General features: G+C 45.6%; 1 protein-coding gene across 2 annotated transcripts in view; it reads right to left on the bottom strand.

The window, feature by feature from the left end:
* The window catches only part of ELP3 (elongator acetyltransferase complex subunit 3), a 94,132-nt gene that overhangs the window by 17,579 nt on the left and 59,471 nt on the right, over window positions 1-17,082 (bottom strand). For both annotated transcript variants that reach the window (XM_086461702.1, XM_086461703.1), the window contains exons 11-14: window positions 15,288-15,378; window positions 11,852-11,917; window positions 6,535-6,762; window positions 3,928-4,009 (exon numbers count right to left, since the gene is read on the bottom strand). In XM_086461702.1, coding sequence (XP_086317828.1) covers window positions 3,928-4,009; window positions 6,535-6,762; window positions 11,852-11,917; window positions 15,288-15,378 — 467 coding nt within the window. The remainder of the gene's footprint in view (window positions 1-3,927; window positions 4,010-6,534; window positions 6,763-11,851; window positions 11,918-15,287; window positions 15,379-17,082) is intronic.

The raw sequence follows: 17,082 nt of genomic DNA, 5'->3' as shown, positions 1-17,082 counted from the left end.
TTCATTAACATTCCCGTATTTCCACTTATCTTGGGCCACTTCTTCTCTCATTAATAGCTAGTAAGATTGGCATTTCTAAAAATAACCAACCAGCGCTGGCAGCAAACCTCCAGGGAGCCCTCCCAAACCCCCTCAATTCTCCCAGCAATACCTCGGAGTCTCGTCCTAAGCTCTCCCGAGTACCCCCTGGCAGTTGCAATCTCTGAGGCAGCCCATGAATCAACATCCGATATCAACTACGAGACACTGATTACTCAAGTAATTTATTACTTCTAGGGTGACCAAAAAGCTGTTTACTTGAGGAAATGGGGATACTTTAGAGCACCGTCAAATGCGCCCTGAAACTTTCCCTCTGATTTATATGCCAGCTCAGTTTCTCTCCCCGTAACGTGCTTCATCGCGGGTGAATTTAATGCGGGTACGATGCATCAGGCTTACTTTTAGAAAGTTCTGAACCTCCGTTTTCCCCCCTAACCGCAAAAAGGCAAAGGCAAGAGTAGCACAGTTTCCTCAAACACACGAGACAGCGTGCTCCAGCAGCACCAACAGACTGGGAGATGAGTCACCGACTGTAATGAACGATTTCATCTCTGGTGGAGACTACAGAAAACAGGTGGTATTAGTCTAATTTCTATTCACAGCCTTGCGACTGTGGATTCCTGGCTGCTGCAGTATGCTTAGGAGAAAGATGTTGGGATCAGTCACCCCAGTCTGATTATTATGGTCCTACTGATCTTAATCAGGAGGCAATCGTGAATTACTCACTTGTTTCCCATTTACATGTTTGTATGAAATGATTTTACAGTACCGCCTGACAGAGACTATAAAAATGCAAACACTTCACACCGAAATACGCCACTGACTCACTGCTGAGGGGGAAGGAGTTTTAGCCCTCCTCGAAGCAAGAAACGGGGCAAGCACAAGCCACGACACCTGACCTAACAAAGGGGCACATCTGCATTTGCAGGCAAGGGAAGTGATGTTTAATTAAGAGTATCGACGAGGTTACACGTGGGAAGGAAGGGAGCAGAGGGGAAAAAGATTATGCCTGAAGTCCTCCGGGGAGTCTGGACCGAAGGAAAATTGGCTCTGGCAGCTAACAGGCCCCGCCAGGGAGGAAAGAGGTTTCTAATGAGTAAGGCTCTAATGGACACAGCCTGAGACGTCAGGAAACGTTGGATACTACCTTGATCAGGATGGGCAGCAAATCAGCTGGGCAGGAGAGAGGCGTTTCTAATGTAACCTCACTAAAAGCAGATTAGTCATATGGTGGGGTTTTTTCTTCCTTTCCTGTTTTTCATAACCGCTTGTAACTGTATTGCCTGTTTCGGTGGTTCTACGTACTTACTTCCACCTGAATTTTCCTTAATCTGGCTGGAGTTCAACGCATTTCCAAACCAACTTCAAGCCATGCTTCAATGGCAAATCATCAGCCAGAGACTCGTGGACCCCTCTAGACTGATTTAGCTCCCCAAATCCCTTCCCTAAAGGGTCAGTGGGCCCCTCATCAGCTGCATCAGCTAGAGATGGGTGCGTGGTCTCACACAGCTGGAGAGACGGGAATATCTTCCGTGATCAACGGTGCAAAGCAAGGCTCTGGCACACAGCAGGCTACCGGGGGGCACCCCGTCATTTGGGGTCCCCAGGAAATGGGCTGCCCTAAACCAATCAGTATGAGATGCCCCTACTAAAAGCCAGGGTAGAGAACAGTCACAGATGATCCCAGAATCACTGAATGGTTTGGATTGGGAGAGATCTTTAGAGATGAGCTCCAACCTTCAGCCAACAACGAAAACCCTTCATGCTGTCCTGTCTTAAAAATACACGTATTTCTTTTTGAAGAGATGACAGACAGCGTTTGCTACCTAGCCATAACTTTCCTAAAACCTGCTAGAACACAGAAATTCAACCAGCCACCCTGGGACTTTGCTAGCAGGAGCCCTGCGAAGGTTTCGGCCCCGATGGACCAGCAGTGCCCCACGCAGTTCTCCGGCAGGGTACGTGCATCAGCGTGGATCAGCGAGCGCTCCCTGAAGACGCAGTTTGCATGTTCTGGCACTATTTAGTTGAGTACTGATGTACCCATTAAGTGCAAGCCTGGAAAATACTGTTGAAGAAAGGACACTGCTCAACAAAACCCTGCAACAAAGCGTTCATAAAGCCGTGCAGCGCTAATGAGATAGAGTCCTGCGAGAGACATCTTCAAAGCTTATGTGCTTCCCTCTAGAAAGCAGTCAAAATTTTGCAGTATGTTGGAGATGGAACCTTGCAACGGGTTCCCGGACTAAAAATCTATTTTGAAACCAAAATTAGCAAAGCCAAATTCATACTCCAACGGAGAAAGAACTTTTGGCTGCATTTTTATTTCAGATAAAACCTGCAGGAGAACTGAAATTCAAGCGGTAACATCTCCAAGGAAACAGCTGGAAAACTTGTGGTCTTTGCAGATGCTGTAGTATTCTGTATTCAAAGATAAATTGCATTATATTGTGCTTTGCATTCCAGGGAAAAAAGGAAATAAAAAGCACAGGCAAGGTCTTAATAGGATGCCACAAACTGCACATGCAGCAAAACAAGACTTCTCGCACTGGATCTCGATGCAAAGAATACATTCTTCACATCAGTTTGCTAAAATGCAGCTAAAATTAGTAACCCAAATGCTTTCACAAATCATTTTTTAGTAACTGCTGTAGGTTTTCTGTTCTTGTCAAAAGAAGTGCTCTGCAGCGCAGAGGAATCGTGACTTCGTCTCTCCACGCATCCCAAGCCACGATGCTACCAGCAAAACCGAAACAAACCATTTTCACTTTTGCCCCTCTTCTTTGCTCAGGAGCGACGTGGTACGGCCCTTTCTTGGCCGCATGAAATTCCCTGTTCAAACTGACACCCACGCAGCAGCAACAGGGAAACAGGACTGACATAGGTGTTAAGCAAACAAGAAACAGGGAATCCAGAGAATACAGAATTATCTTTAAGCATCTGGCTACTGCCTGCACGCCGCCCTCACTCCTGCTCACAAGTACTTGTCGAGACGGCCCGCTCTGGCTTTTCAACGCCCAGGATCATTACCCAGCTGGAAGCCCACAGCGAAGCTCTTTGCTTCAGCACTCAGCAGCTTGGATCAAAGTGGTGGATTTCTGCTTTTCGGGGTTTTTCGGTGGGGCAGCAGCAGATGATTATTATTTTTTTTTGTTTTAAAAGGTCTAAACGACAGCTATTCTGTTTAAGTCCCCCTAGCACACATTAATCTCATGCCAACAAGAGTTCCTCTTCCCATGCAACTCGCCAGCTTCCCCGGTTAATCCATGCGCCTGTAAAAGCTCTCTACAGCTACCCTAACTGCTAATGTAAGATAAATTAAGACACAAAGGTAGTCCCGACCTTGACTTCACACATGTGTGACGAACTGACGCCACTCTTCTCAGCCACAACGCCTTGAAAATGAAACGGGAGAAAGGGCTGCAGCTCGCTCTGATACAGCTCCCTTCCTCGCGATGATGCTTAATGTATCCTAAAAGCACATCTGTCCACCCTAATGACGGCACTCGCGGAAAGACTCTAAAATGGAGGCCGGCAATTTTCTATCCTCCTAAGCCGGGGAAAGCGGCCCTCGACAATAACAACCTGCGACGGGGGCCAAATCAGCGAGGTCGGAAATGGCAGCGGTGGGAGGAGGAAGACCCCCGTGGTCACGCAGTCTGTCTCCTTCGGCGCTAAGGGCAGGAGGGCTCCCCGCAGCGCGTCCTCTGGCAAGGATAGCATTGTCTGGGCAGAGCTACGGTGGAATTTGAAGAAGCATCTGCTGATGCTCACTTTCGACCTAATACGATGAATGTTCAAAGCAGTGGTGTTGGCTGCAGCGGGTTTATTTTCAGATTAAGATATATATATATATATATATTAAAAAAAGGGATAAAGCAAAGGTACCTGAAATTACAGCAATTTTCCACGACCCATGCTCGTCCTTGGCTATTCTTTCTGCCTCCTCCATTAGTAACATACCAAATCCCTAAAATGGGAGAAATAACAGGAAGAAAAAGTAAGTTCTGTAAAAATAGAAAGTATAAGCAAGGTCAGAATGTAAGCATCAGTACAGCGCCAAAAGACTCGTATTTTCAGCACATGAACGATCCTGTGATCAGGAATATTGCTTGGAAGGGGCTTGAGAAGAGATGCACCAACACCAAGCTTCACAGTGGAGCCTTCTTGGGGGTCTTTTCTGATCGTGAAATGGTTCGTAGGCAGTTCTAGTGCCTGACTGCTTCTCAACGGACAGAAGGAAGTTACACCCCTGGGTGGGAAGTGAGCTGGTAGGTGTCCCGTAACTCCTGGCGCTGAACAAGTCTATCCTGCCGGGATAACCAACCCTAAACAACAACCACCCACCTTCACGTCTACCTCACTAACCTGGGTTTGTGCCAGTGACCCAAACAAAGCCAGAGCACGACCACCAGATGCAATTGTGGAATTGCAGAAGGACCCCGGGGCCGTTCTGACTGGGGACACCAGGTGAAACGGATGGGGCCAGACACCACAGACCCAGAGACGGGCCCTGCTGCTGCTCACTCTTCTGAGATACACACGTTGCCTGAGCGCCTGGTGATTAATCCTCATCTCTCCACAAGCCCTCCAGGAGTCAGGAGACTTCTTCAGGATGGAGAACCGAGGCACACAGCCACCACAGGGCTTCTGGGGGCTGCCCCAAAGCGCTGCGCGACCCTGGCAGACCTAGGCTAGGCTCAAGCTCTGTACTGCTCTCCTAGGCTCAGCCTGTGACCCAGGAGGTGCCAAATCAAAAAGAACTGCAGAAGGACACGTTAATATTCCGGACCAGATCCCTGCCTCTATTTACGTTTGGAAATCTTGCACAGCAGGAGTGCTACTGGAATCACAATAAAGCTTGAAAATGAGGGAATAGCCTTTCCACTCTGTTTAATAACTTCGTTGTTCTGTATATCTGGGAATAACTGATTGGATTAATTCACTCCTAACATTAGGATGCAGGAATTATACTCAGCTCTTTGTTCATCTGTTTTCCTGACAAGATGTACAGAATGGGGCTGTGGTGACACTGAAGCAGATGTGATTTAATTCTAAAAAACATTTAACACTTACAGGCATTTTTAAATAACACACAGAACTGCTCATTCTAAAACACCCTTCTAATCAGAAATGGCCCCCACAACTGTGAAGAACACTTTCTGATTAACCTCTTGAACACTGACTACTGCGAAAGAACACGAGTGCGTCATATGCCATGAAATTTCAATTTACAGCCTATTTTGTTTGTATTTGGCTACTTTCAATTGATTTTCTCCCTCTCCTTTTTGGCGGTGTTTTGGTTTTTTTTTTTTTAATTTTTATTTTCAAATACTTAGGACGACCACTTTTTTCTTTCTAAATTTTTAAGTGTTAACTATTTTATAGTGGAAATATCCACTTCTCTTCCCCCGCTCCCCCTCCCCCCCCCCCCCCCCCAGCCACTGCCTTATGGTCACACACCATCAGCGTCTAGGAAAACTGCATCCTAATGCATATACTCAGGGAAAGATTAATAAATACGAGGAAGTTAATTTAAAACAGCAGCCCTGAGCACTTCTGGCAAAGAGGACAAACTGATTGCTTTTTTAAAAGCTCAGTCTAAAGGTTCAAAACCTAGGAGGGCAAAATTTAATTCACATTTTCGCTCACCGCAAGCCACAGCACGTTACATGCAGCAGAAGGATAATGTGCCATTTTCATACGAGTCACTGCAAGGAATTAGAAAGACAGCTTTCCAGTCCGTTCTCCACATGCTGTAAGATACCTTTGAAATCATCTCACAAGTGTGTCTGAAGCAAAAAACTGTCAGACCCAACTAAGAATCTTTACTCAGGAGTCTCATCAAATCCCTTAAACCAATAAACATCTCTGAACCAAAGCTGGAGTTCTTCTGGTTTAGTAGGAAGAATGTAATTCAATAAATGTTCCTTTGAAAGAAACCTGGGTAGTACCAAATAAAAACTCCCCTCCTCACAGGTAACTATTTCAGATTTCAGAAGTGACATTCATCTGTTGGACAAAATCAGTTTCAGAAGGAAATAAAGAGCCGCGCTGGCTGTATCCCCTTTGTTTTGTTTTTACTCAGTTTGCAGTCAAGTCTGATGTACCGTACAGGCTCCCAAAGGAAAGATACTTCAGAGCCAAAGATGCTCAGTACTCAAAAGTCAAATTGGCACCAGCCTACACGAGCTTGTGCTGTACAGGCATGAGGCAGCACTGACAGCATTCAGCTATGCTTTATTTTCATCTCAGAGCAGTTGCACTTGCCTAAACATGACCACATTAGCAAAAGCTCAGAAGCAGCATGATTTCAGCAGGTGAAATGCAAGAAGGGGCTCGAATTCAATTCCGTTCCTATTGCAGCTGAGTATAATTCAAAGCAACTGAATGAGTCTCAGATGTTAAATAAAATTCTTCTCCCGTTATGCCAGGGAGAGGGGAGGAGGGTGCAAAAAAGAGGCTCAGATGAAAAACAAACATGGCTTGGAATACCTGGTGCTGAAATTTTGAAGGATCCCGACTGCTCACGGGGACCACGCTCCCGTACACGTGCAATTCCCGGACGATGGACACGCCTCCTTTCAGCTCAGGTCTGAAGGACTCCTCTGAACACTTCCGCAGTCGTAGAAGGCCAACGAGAATATCCTGCTCTGGATCTTCGTAGGACAGGAAGGTCTCCCAGCCACCATTAGCCACATAATCTCTTCTAACCAATTCAATCTGGTGAAAGAGAAGCAACGATGACGAACAGGAAGAGGAAACCAGAAAAGGAAAACTTCTCTAAAAACATTTAAGCCACACGTTGAACAGACCAAAACCAATTTCACGGATCCATAAACTATTATGATTCAGAGAAAACATCAAGCGCTTTCTTAAAGGCCAATTTAATTCTAGATGGATTTTAGCAGTACTGCTGTCACTGCAGTCATATTAAAGGTAAAACGCATGACTACTTTAACAGAGATGTATTTGCTACCGGGACAGAACTAGTCCTTCTAGCCCTATTTGCAAGCTTTCAAGAAGGGCTGGTAGCCCACATGGCTAGCTGTTTGTAAGTCAGAAACCTAAACTCTATGTTTCTTGAGTTATTTGGGTTTCATAATCACTGCAAAATCAGTGGGGGTGGCAACTCTTGCCTCTAACCAAGGGACTCGCTGTCATTGAAACTCAGCTCCAGTCACAAACTCGCTTATGTGGAACGAGTAGTTCTGCATCTGCCTTCACTAAACCTGCATTTACGCCCATGTCTCTGCTGCTTTGCAAAAGAAATGGCTTGAGATGTCTACAGGACATGGTTCTCCTAAGCAGCAGTCAACTTCTTTACTAATTACCCATGAGTTCTTTCCAGCCCCGCACAGGATCTACCTATAGATGAGCACGCTGCGTAGTGCAACAGGAGCGGATCTGAGAATTGGTGTGGAGCAAGTATTGCATCATATGTGCTTTACAGAACCGGCAGGATGTGGTTTCTTACTCATTCAGATAGTACTAAAGACACCAAAACCATCCAGACAAGTACCCTGAGAACTGACCAGTAACAACATATTACTTGCCTCAAAAATTCAACTTTTGAAAACAATCTAGTCAAAGGCAGCTCTGAAGGTCACAGCGAGTGGAAGGGAAGAGTGAAGTGTGAGTTGGCTCACCGTGCAGAACACAACAAAGACCATGCCTGGGTAGAAGAAATTACTTCTGCAGAGCATCTAGACGCTCTAAAGAGTAACTGGTGGGTAAGAGAGCAGAAAGAAGAAAAAAACCTTCTTTTTCAGACAGTCCTGACCCACCATCACCAAGGAGCCGCCTCAGGCCCCAAGATGAGACTCCCTTACGGCAACGTGTGACCTGATCAAACCTCCCACAACGCAGCACTGAGTTAATTTAACGTAACCTGCGGCCGCTGATGATCCTGTCACATCTCCGGTGACACAGCGAGTCCCTCTATTCGCCTTTCGAATTGATACGGGACAGCTGAACCAGCTGCTCCCCATGGCTGCAGGGACTCCCTTGCCCACCTCTAACACCCAGCTGCAGAGCAGACCAAAATGCTTCCCCAAATTGCCCGGCTCCACAGAGGATTAACAGCAACAGTTTGCAATACTGAGAGCCTGACGTCCATGCAGTATATCGGGGGGTTTCCTAGTCCTGGTTCTCATCCCCTGAACCAGGCTGGTGCTGGCGTACCCTAGGAAGGCACTTTCTCTATCAATCTGAAAGGTATGAGGTGTCTGTGCTTCCTGAGGCTTTCAAAGGGGGGGGGGAACAATGGGAGGGTTGGCCTCAAAAGCGCGCTCTGAACTAAACCCAGGACATAGGGACACCTGCCATCGTTCTGACACACTCCTGCAACTCTGGGAATTCAAAGGTGAACGGCAAATGTCAGCGGACACCCCGTGCACCAGCACTGCACTGGCGTTTCCAACATTTACACCCCGACAGCACAGCATAGGGTTGATCCCTCTGTACACCTTGCCGTGCTCCTCCCAGCAAAGGACCTCAGTATTTTTTCTGAAAATCCTCTAACACCCAGAAATCCATGAATTAAAGATTTGTTTACAGCAAAGCCATAAGGGAGTCTGTCGCCTGCCTGCTCTACTCCATGACGAAGCCTGGGTGAACACAGCTCTCAATTAAATCCCTTACTGACTAGAGAAGCCAGGCTCGCTTCAACGCTGACATACAGCTCACGGGGTAGAGCGCCCAAGCAGATGTCTGCCGATGTGCCAAGCTGTCCAAGAGCACAACTCCGCTCCAGCTTGTGTGTCAGGACGGCTGACACGCACTGATCCAGATCTGCCGTTAGGTACTTAACACCACTAGTGAAATGGAAACGTACAGGAAAAGAAAAGAGCACGAGATTTCTAAAATAAGCAGATTCTTAGGTTAAGCAGTCAGGTTAAAGCTAACTGCTAATGTCTAAAAAAAAGGCAGAAAATGTTATTAAACCCTGCTATACTAACAGTTTGAAATGGCAAGATTGGAGAACTCCTGGTTTCTCCTGAGGATAAAACAAAGCAAGTAGAAAACGTGGCTCCATTGCTCGTCCTCCAGCAAGGACTAGATGCTGTGTTATGCCCACATCCAGTCCAAAAGCCACTGGCAGACAGAGGTGAAGCAAGACCAGAAGGACCTTCACCAGGAGGCTTTACATAGTGTGCGTTTTTACAGCACCAGATAAGCTGATCAGCTCTGAAAAGTCCAGTTTTTTGTTCTCCCCACTTCCCTCGGCACAGAGCGTCCGAGAATACATAAATCCCCCCAAAGTTTTTTCAGGAAGTCACGAGACGTACAAAGCCTTTTCCTTCTGGGATGCTGGTATAAACGCGGCAAAAGCCATCCTGAATCACCTCCTGGTCGGCTGGTGCACAGCCCTGTGCACCCCCTTGTCCACAAACCATCCTGAGCGCTGGGTAAGCCCAACCCTCGGCAGGGTGGATCACCATCACAGTGCACAAGCCTATTAAGTGTCCGGCACAGTCTGTTTTAAACTTACTTTGACAAACAAAGGGAAAACCCAGTGGCAGATTACACTCTTAACCTAAACCAGCTACTCCTGGCTTTAAAAAAAAACAATAAATCTGCCTTGTTCCTCCTAAGGCTCTATACTGAGATCATTATCTTGATAGAAAAGCTTTGCAGGAACAGCAGCTTCTACATCTTACACCTTCTGCTTTAGCACTAATGTAGGTTCATATCCTTAACAGAGCTGTCATTGCCCCTCGCCTTTCAAAAACTGTCAATCCAACGTCTCTTTACAGCAATTCACTAGAGCATTTTTAAGGCTATTACGTAGCACTATGCAGCCTTAACCATTCGGAGAGCAAGCAAATACCTTCCGCTGCTATGGAGAAACTAAGTGAAAAGGCAGCTTGGAGCCAGCTCTGTAAATAACCAGCTACGGGCAAGTAATCTGCTTCAAATCAATTTTTATTAAAAAAAACCCACCCACAACAACTTTTTAAAAGCAGACACACCATCACCCTTATAAAAATACACGCAGCCGGAAGACGTTGCATACAGTGTAACTAATTAAGCAAGCAATTAATTTATTTCGATCTGACAATGATAGCCTCTCTGATCAAAAGGATGCATTGTTTACTTATGAAGCCAAAGAAAACATCATACCTTGTCATTAGTCTGAAGCGCATGAAAAATTACACCATCTTCAGAATATTTCTCTCGCTTGCTGTCATGATAAATTTTGCTACGACTACATAATGACATCCTCCTGCCACTCAGACAGATGAGTTTAACAAAGGGAATTTTCAACATAACGTTGCTTTGAAAACCCTGTGATAAGCTATTTGCTAACTACTCAAGAAATTTACAATTTAAATCAGATTAGCACTGCTGACAACAGACAGCTTTGGAAGATATTCCGTGAGATGACCGCAGATTAGATAACAGGAGCGGAGCACAAAGGCTGCATGGCCTATGCACAAACGAGTCCGTACGGTCTCGGTTCTCGCAGAAAGCTGGTAAGAACAAGATAATCTATTTGGAATCGTTATACATTTACACACGTTATATCCAGTTACAGTGGATTTCTGTTAGGCAAGATGGGAAGTGTTGCACTCCATCTGAAGTCGCATCGTGGCAGGAGAAAAACAGAATATGGCTCCCAGTAATCTACGACTTGCAAAGTGAGAACACCTTTCAGATGCCAAATTCAGAGGATATTCATTCTACTTAACTCCTGGCACCGAACTCAGAGTCTCTTTGAAGCCTAAATAATCACGTGGAGCTTCCAAAGCACAAGTGAGAGGACCTGTGTTAGGAATCTTCTCTGTGCTGACACATCGAAAGCCCAACCCCAGTTGAGTGACTCACATTGAGAAAGTGGGTATGTGCCCATTGCACAGAAGAGGAGAGAGGTAGGTAAGTGTCATTTTGATTCAGCTTTCTACCTGGGGCTGGCAGCATCTGCTGCCTGGCACAAAGAATTCTTGTTTGAGAGTAAAGGCAATATATGATGGACAAACTCCAGAATCATTTCAGTCCCTCCTTCATGCCAGCAAAGGAACAGGAAGAGAATAGTTCCAGGGTATGATTTATTAGCCACAGCATGCACGTACAGTAAGATGGATCAGACCCCATATGATCTTTAAAGCTCATTTCCTCCTTTTCCTTCATGGACCTCCTGACCACGTTCTGGAAGGACTGATCCCTCCCTGTGACTACAGTGAACTGGAGGATTAGTTTCCTAAATTGGATGCTTGAAGTTGAGCAGCGAACATCTTCCTTTCCATAAAGCAGGCATAGCAATCTTTTTGTGGACTATTTTAGGAAGGAAAAACACAACATATGTGTCATATGCTAAATGGAGCTACTCACATATAAATACATACATACATGTGCAGAAGTGTGTTTATACACACTGTTTGCCTATAAAAACATGCACATTCACAAAAAAAGGCTGTAAACTCCTCTTGCTCAACATTCACTCCTGTTCAGCATGCACACACGGTGTTACTGGTATTTTCTAAATCCAAATTTGTAATGAGGAGGGAGAAAAGGGAAGGCAGTTATTTTGTTATAGCAGTGCAAATACCAAAATAACTGCTGGCTGTAGTCAGTTTATTGAACATGGTGTTCCATAAGTTTCAACATGTGACTGCGCTCAAACAAAAGACATCCAAAGCTGCTGCGAAAATAAATGGAAAATTGGATCCAGCTACAAAGGCAAACCACAGGACTGGACGTGCAACAAATGGGTCCCAACGCCTCCACACCAAACACATATAACAAATTGTGTCTGAAAGAAGCTCGCAGGGAAAAAAAAAACAACAAAAAAACCCCAGACAAATCTTACCTGATACGGTCTCACTTTGTGGTGAATTTCCTGAATTCCAACCTCTCTTGTCCTTACATCACGACACTAGGAAAAGAAAGGGAAGAAAACCAAAATTACATAGAAGAAAAACGTTAAGCTCTGAAACAGAGATATTTCCAGCCGCCTATTGGGTTCAAAACTAAACTGAAATAGCATGAAGTTGCACAGATGAATTCCAAATGGGTAGGCTTCAAAATAAAAATGCTCACCGATCCATCCCTAATACACCTCAGAAAGAGGTCTTGGTGCTAAATGGAAAGACATGCTGGCAAAAAATCAATTCACTAAGCAACCATTATGGCTCATGAGGAAACATACCCTTTGATGCACAAACAGCAGGGTCTGGAGGCAAAGTCAACATACTCCAAAAAAAATAACGTAGGGAAAAAAAAAAACAAAAAAAACCACAACCCAGACAGTGGCCTAATCCATTTTCACCCTACATTGGGAAGGTCTAACAGGGGCAAAATCTACACCAAGGCACCAGAGTCCTTAAATAGCCAGGTTTTGAATCTCTGCAACCCTTTTCCTGCTTTTGAATGAGAATTATTGCAGAAGCCCTACCCAAATATCAGAAAGTACGGCTAACGCTGATCTGGCATCCACAGAGCATCACTGAGGCTTAGGAGCAATGATGGAGGAAAAGCCAGCCAAAAGAAATCTTCCCTCCCTTAGGATTCAGACAGAAGAGGTGATGAGGCTCCAAGCTCAGCGCTTGAGAGGTGGGTTATAGCTTGCACAAACTTTTGTGCCTCTCAGCAAAGCCAATGGAAGTTGAGTAATTTGGCACCCGTTCCCATAACCAAACAGTTGGGAGAGCACGAGCACTCCTACTGCGAGAGACTACGTGCATTCACGTCTTAGTGGGTTATTGGAAAGTTCAATGCTAAGCCTAACCCAACTTCTGTCCGCAAAGTGCCACCACAAAAAAAAGCCACAATAGTTTTACCCAAAGCAGCCGAGTGGCAAATGCCCGTTTCACTCCGGTACGTGGAGGGACAGAAGACAACCTCCACCAAAGGGCTAAAACTGCCCTAACAGCAACACCACCCACCTGCCCGTGTATTTCCGAAAGCCAGACTTTTAAGTCAGGGAAAGAATGTGTGAAAATCCAATTCACACAGAAACCCAAAGTACCCAGAACGAGCACAGCTCTCTCTCACGCCCTGTCCTCCTCTGAAGGCTCTTAAATTCCACCATCAGTGTAAAGCAACAATCTCCCTAAGAGCAGAAAAAGCAGGGGCTTGTGTTTGGTTTTTAAAGCGGGCTATGGTAAAACCAAGACTTGCTGACACACCAGTAGACAAACTCTTCTCTGCTTCCTAATTTCCTAGCTACACAGTAAAAGGCAGAGAAGGAGCCACTCTTCATTAAGAGCCCCAGAAACGAGGAAGGACAATGTATTCTGGCACGCTGCTTCAAGATTCTCTGTCCCAACTGCCTATCTCCACTTGTAGCCAACGGCTGGCCATCACGAAGGCCAGCACCTAGTCCCCCCCACCCTGGCAAGGCTCCTCGAGAGTAATTTCTTTCCCACAACGACAGACACAAGCTGGAGTGTTGGCATGAGTGATCCCCACCCCTCAACCGCACTCCTCACGGAGCCATTCCCCACAGACGGATGCCAGAACTGGTGAGCTGGCTGATCATTACTACTGAGCCTGCAAATATGTAGGATTCCTATAAGTCCTCTCCTTGCCTTGGCCTTTTCCTCTCCTTTTCCAAGCTAAGAGACATGAGAACAAAGCGTATTTACAGTTTTCTCCTACGACACAAGAGAACCACGACAGTACCTCACATTTCAAGCTCTATTGCAGGAGACTGTTTGGTTCCTCATTCCACCAGCTGCAGCGTTTCTGCCTCACTAAATTAAAATTATAATCATCTGCACAGCAGAGATATTTACAGATTTGGTTCTCCTAAAAGCAATGACCGCCAGCCTGACAAGTCCTTTAGTGGTTGCCATGGATCACCCACCCCTGCTTCCCCAGCTGGTCTTGCTCAGGTTCAGATCAAATGATGTGGTTTTAATATCAAGCCCAGGGAAGAGCTCACTAGTAGCCCTAAAGAGCACAACTGAAAAGGCTTACTGCACCACGGAGGTTGTCTCCCCTGCCTGGTTTTGAAGCGAAAAGTCAGGAGGAGGGATGGAAGCTTCTGTGGCTGGCAAAGCTGTCTGCCAAATCCTGGCTTGCTACTGGAGAGAGGCCGGGAGGAATGATTTAAGGAGAAAGTCCAGGGCATCAGCTTAGGAGAGATTAAGCGGTGTAGAGAGCCCAGCTGGAAGGAAGACAGTCTGGAGCTTCTTTTCTGATCTTTTGCACTGCAGCTGCAAGACCCAAGTGAGACGGCAAAGGCAGTAAGGACCTAGATGTAGCCTAGAGAACCATCCGTGTTAAATACCAAAAATAGGGGTCAGCAGCACAAATTGATGAGGGACTTTAGGCACATACACAGCAGATGAAGACTTTACTGCTGCTGGATGCAGCAATGCCTTAAAAATCTCTTTAACAAAAGGTGAGCTAGAAAGTGGGAGTGTTAAATCACAGTACAGACGCACGGAACAGTTGTGGTGAGGATCTGCCCCTGCCTAACCGGCAGGACCCCAAAGCAATTGAAGCCCTTTGGAATAGTCTCAAGGAGCAGGGGGTTTGTGTGATGTTTTGTCTAGGAAGTCGGACATCCCAAGAAAGGAAGAACTTGGGCATAACTTTACTGGAGGATCTGCAAACTGTGGCTGATAACTGGGTTTCGAAGCGGGGTTCAAACAGTGAGCAGTGTCAGGGCAGACCAGGAGGGCACTGTGAACACCGACTGCCGCAGCGACCTTCTGAGAAAAAAAAAAAATCAAGACTGGGTATACGTACCTGCTTCTGACTTCAAATACAAATGCAATTCCTTCCTCCCCCTCCTTCTCTCCACCCCCGCTCATATTTTTATTTGACCTTAGAAATATCAAGTGTACCAAGTCTCATTTGTTTGTGCTGAAATCTCTCTTGCAAGATTTCTCTGGCCTCAGACTAAGAGCTTTTCTTCCAATTGTTCAGTCAAGTAAGTGCATGCGTGGGAAAGAGAAAGGAAGGAGAATTTTTAATAGCATAAATTAAAAAGAAACCTTCCTGCCTCCTCTTTGATTTAAGGGTTTCATTCTGCTAAAAAGTGGCATATCACGAGCTAGTTACCAAGTACCTTCGGGAACGGGGTGAAAGGGCTGAACTAACAATCAACCAAACAAAACCAGCTTTTCACAAGTATCATCGAGGTGCTTTTTAGTCATTAACATTTTTTTGAAAGACCTTAGTTCAGCTGTAAAACTAGCTCCTATCCTGTCTTGTAGTCATTACTCTCGTCTCTGCTACTTGGGTGTAAAGTCATCAAGCAGCTCTCCCTCGATACCAACTGACAAATACTTTACCTGTGTCCCAAGATCTTTCATCCTGGCCAAGGCAAGCTCCCTCAGGTTCCCGTGCTCCACTCCAGAGCTGACCAGTGGCATTGGGATATCTCTGCATGTAAGAGGAAGAACAAAAACCTCCAACGACTGCATTAGCAGGCAATACACCATAAAGCGCCCTTACGGTCACCTAAGCCAAGATCCCACATAGCAGACCACAGAACTTACCTGAATTACCTTTGTTTCAAGTCTTTGGTTGGAACAAGAAATAACACAGGCAAAACACAGCTAAAAGCAGGAGAAAAATGAAAGGAAAAAGCTACAGATTTCATTTTAGGAAAAAGACTGAAGACAAAAGCGGGCTTTTACAATCCTAAGAAATAGGTTGTAATTTTGCTCTCAGTTCTTTGCTTGGAAGTCTGGGAAAAAAGATCATCCAGCCAAGCCTGTGCCCTGCCTAGGGCTCCAGGTCAGATGTTCTTCATGGTATCTGTCGCTGCAATTGGGAACCAGACCGCATCTTTCTGCAGCCCCCGAGTTGAATGCCCATCAGGGAAAATTCATCAGAATTACAACATGTTTATATCGGGACGCTAGCTGCTTAAATGTGAAGAAGTTCTGTCCAGCAAATGATTTGCAGCAAAGCCCGGACAGAAAGTCGAGGGCCTTCCTATGGGAATGTAAATCATGAGTCTGCAAGTGACAGAACTCCTTCCCTCCGTTCTCCAAGGAAGGTACTGAAATGAAATCTGAAAGCAAGACCAGGTTTGGCCTCTCCTCTGCCTTCCAGGGCTGTTTGTCCCACCAGCGATTACGAAAGCAGGATATCATCCCTTAAGGAAAGGAGGACTTACGCATCCAGACCAAGCTGAAAAAGAAACACGTGGGTCATTGGCACACCCCATTCCACGCTCACCTTCTATCTAATGATGTCCTATACGGTGATCTCAAATGCTTCTCCCTCCTCCTCCTCAAACTCCACCCTGGCACCACTGTGTAATCCAAATCCCCTCAGATCTTCTACAGGGAAATAAGGACTACACAAGCATGAAAGATACTCAGTAAATTGTACCGAGTTTGGTCTCAAAACAGGGCTCAAACTTTCCTTGGCGACTATTCCTCCTTTACCTTTGCACACATTCAACAGAATAAAGACCAGAATATCACAAAAAAACATAGAGAGAATGGGATGGTTCAGGGAACTGGTAATGTAATTAGCTTAATCCATGTTGGTTCAGTAGTGATTGAACGTCATCACCATCCAGCAGCTGTCTGATGACCTCCGTAAAATGTATTAATTGATCTATTCAGTCCTTGAGGACTTGCATTCACACCACGGCCCCCACTAACTATTACTATTTTTTGACAGCAGCTGTATAAGAGATAAAGGTCTTCAAGGGTCCTAAAGACCTGATCCTTGTGCTGCTTGCAGAAGTCTTGTAGAAGCCTGAGACACTGGCAAAGGGGGCAAGAAAAGGAGTTTTCCTTTAGTGTTCAGAATAAAACCAAGGGCTTCAAGACTCCAGGATTCTCCTCCCATTTCAGCATCACCCTCCCAATTCCTGTACAACTTTCTCCAGCATAAGGGAGGCCCTGTGTTTCACTTTCCTCCCCTGTTTTCCCTGCTCCTTTTTCCATAAAGCCAAAGAGTCCATGAAAAATTCCTCGCCTCTTGCACTTGCATGCCAAAAAGTGGGGGCAAAACACAATTAGCTAACCAGTTCATTTATTCAGTGGATCCCTTTGAGTAAACAAGACACCACAGAGCCAAGACAACACACTTTAAAGAGCTTCAATTAGAGGAAATGAGCACTTC

Source organism: Leptosomus discolor, chromosome 2 (assembly GCF_034619465.1).
Source record: "Leptosomus discolor isolate bLepDis1 chromosome 2, bLepDis1.hap2, whole genome shotgun sequence".
In the NCBI taxonomy this organism is placed as follows: domain Eukaryota; kingdom Metazoa; phylum Chordata; class Aves; order Leptosomiformes; family Leptosomidae; genus Leptosomus; species Leptosomus discolor.
The sequence above is the reverse complement of the archived record's forward strand: the minus strand, read 5'-3'. Positions and strand labels throughout refer to the sequence as shown.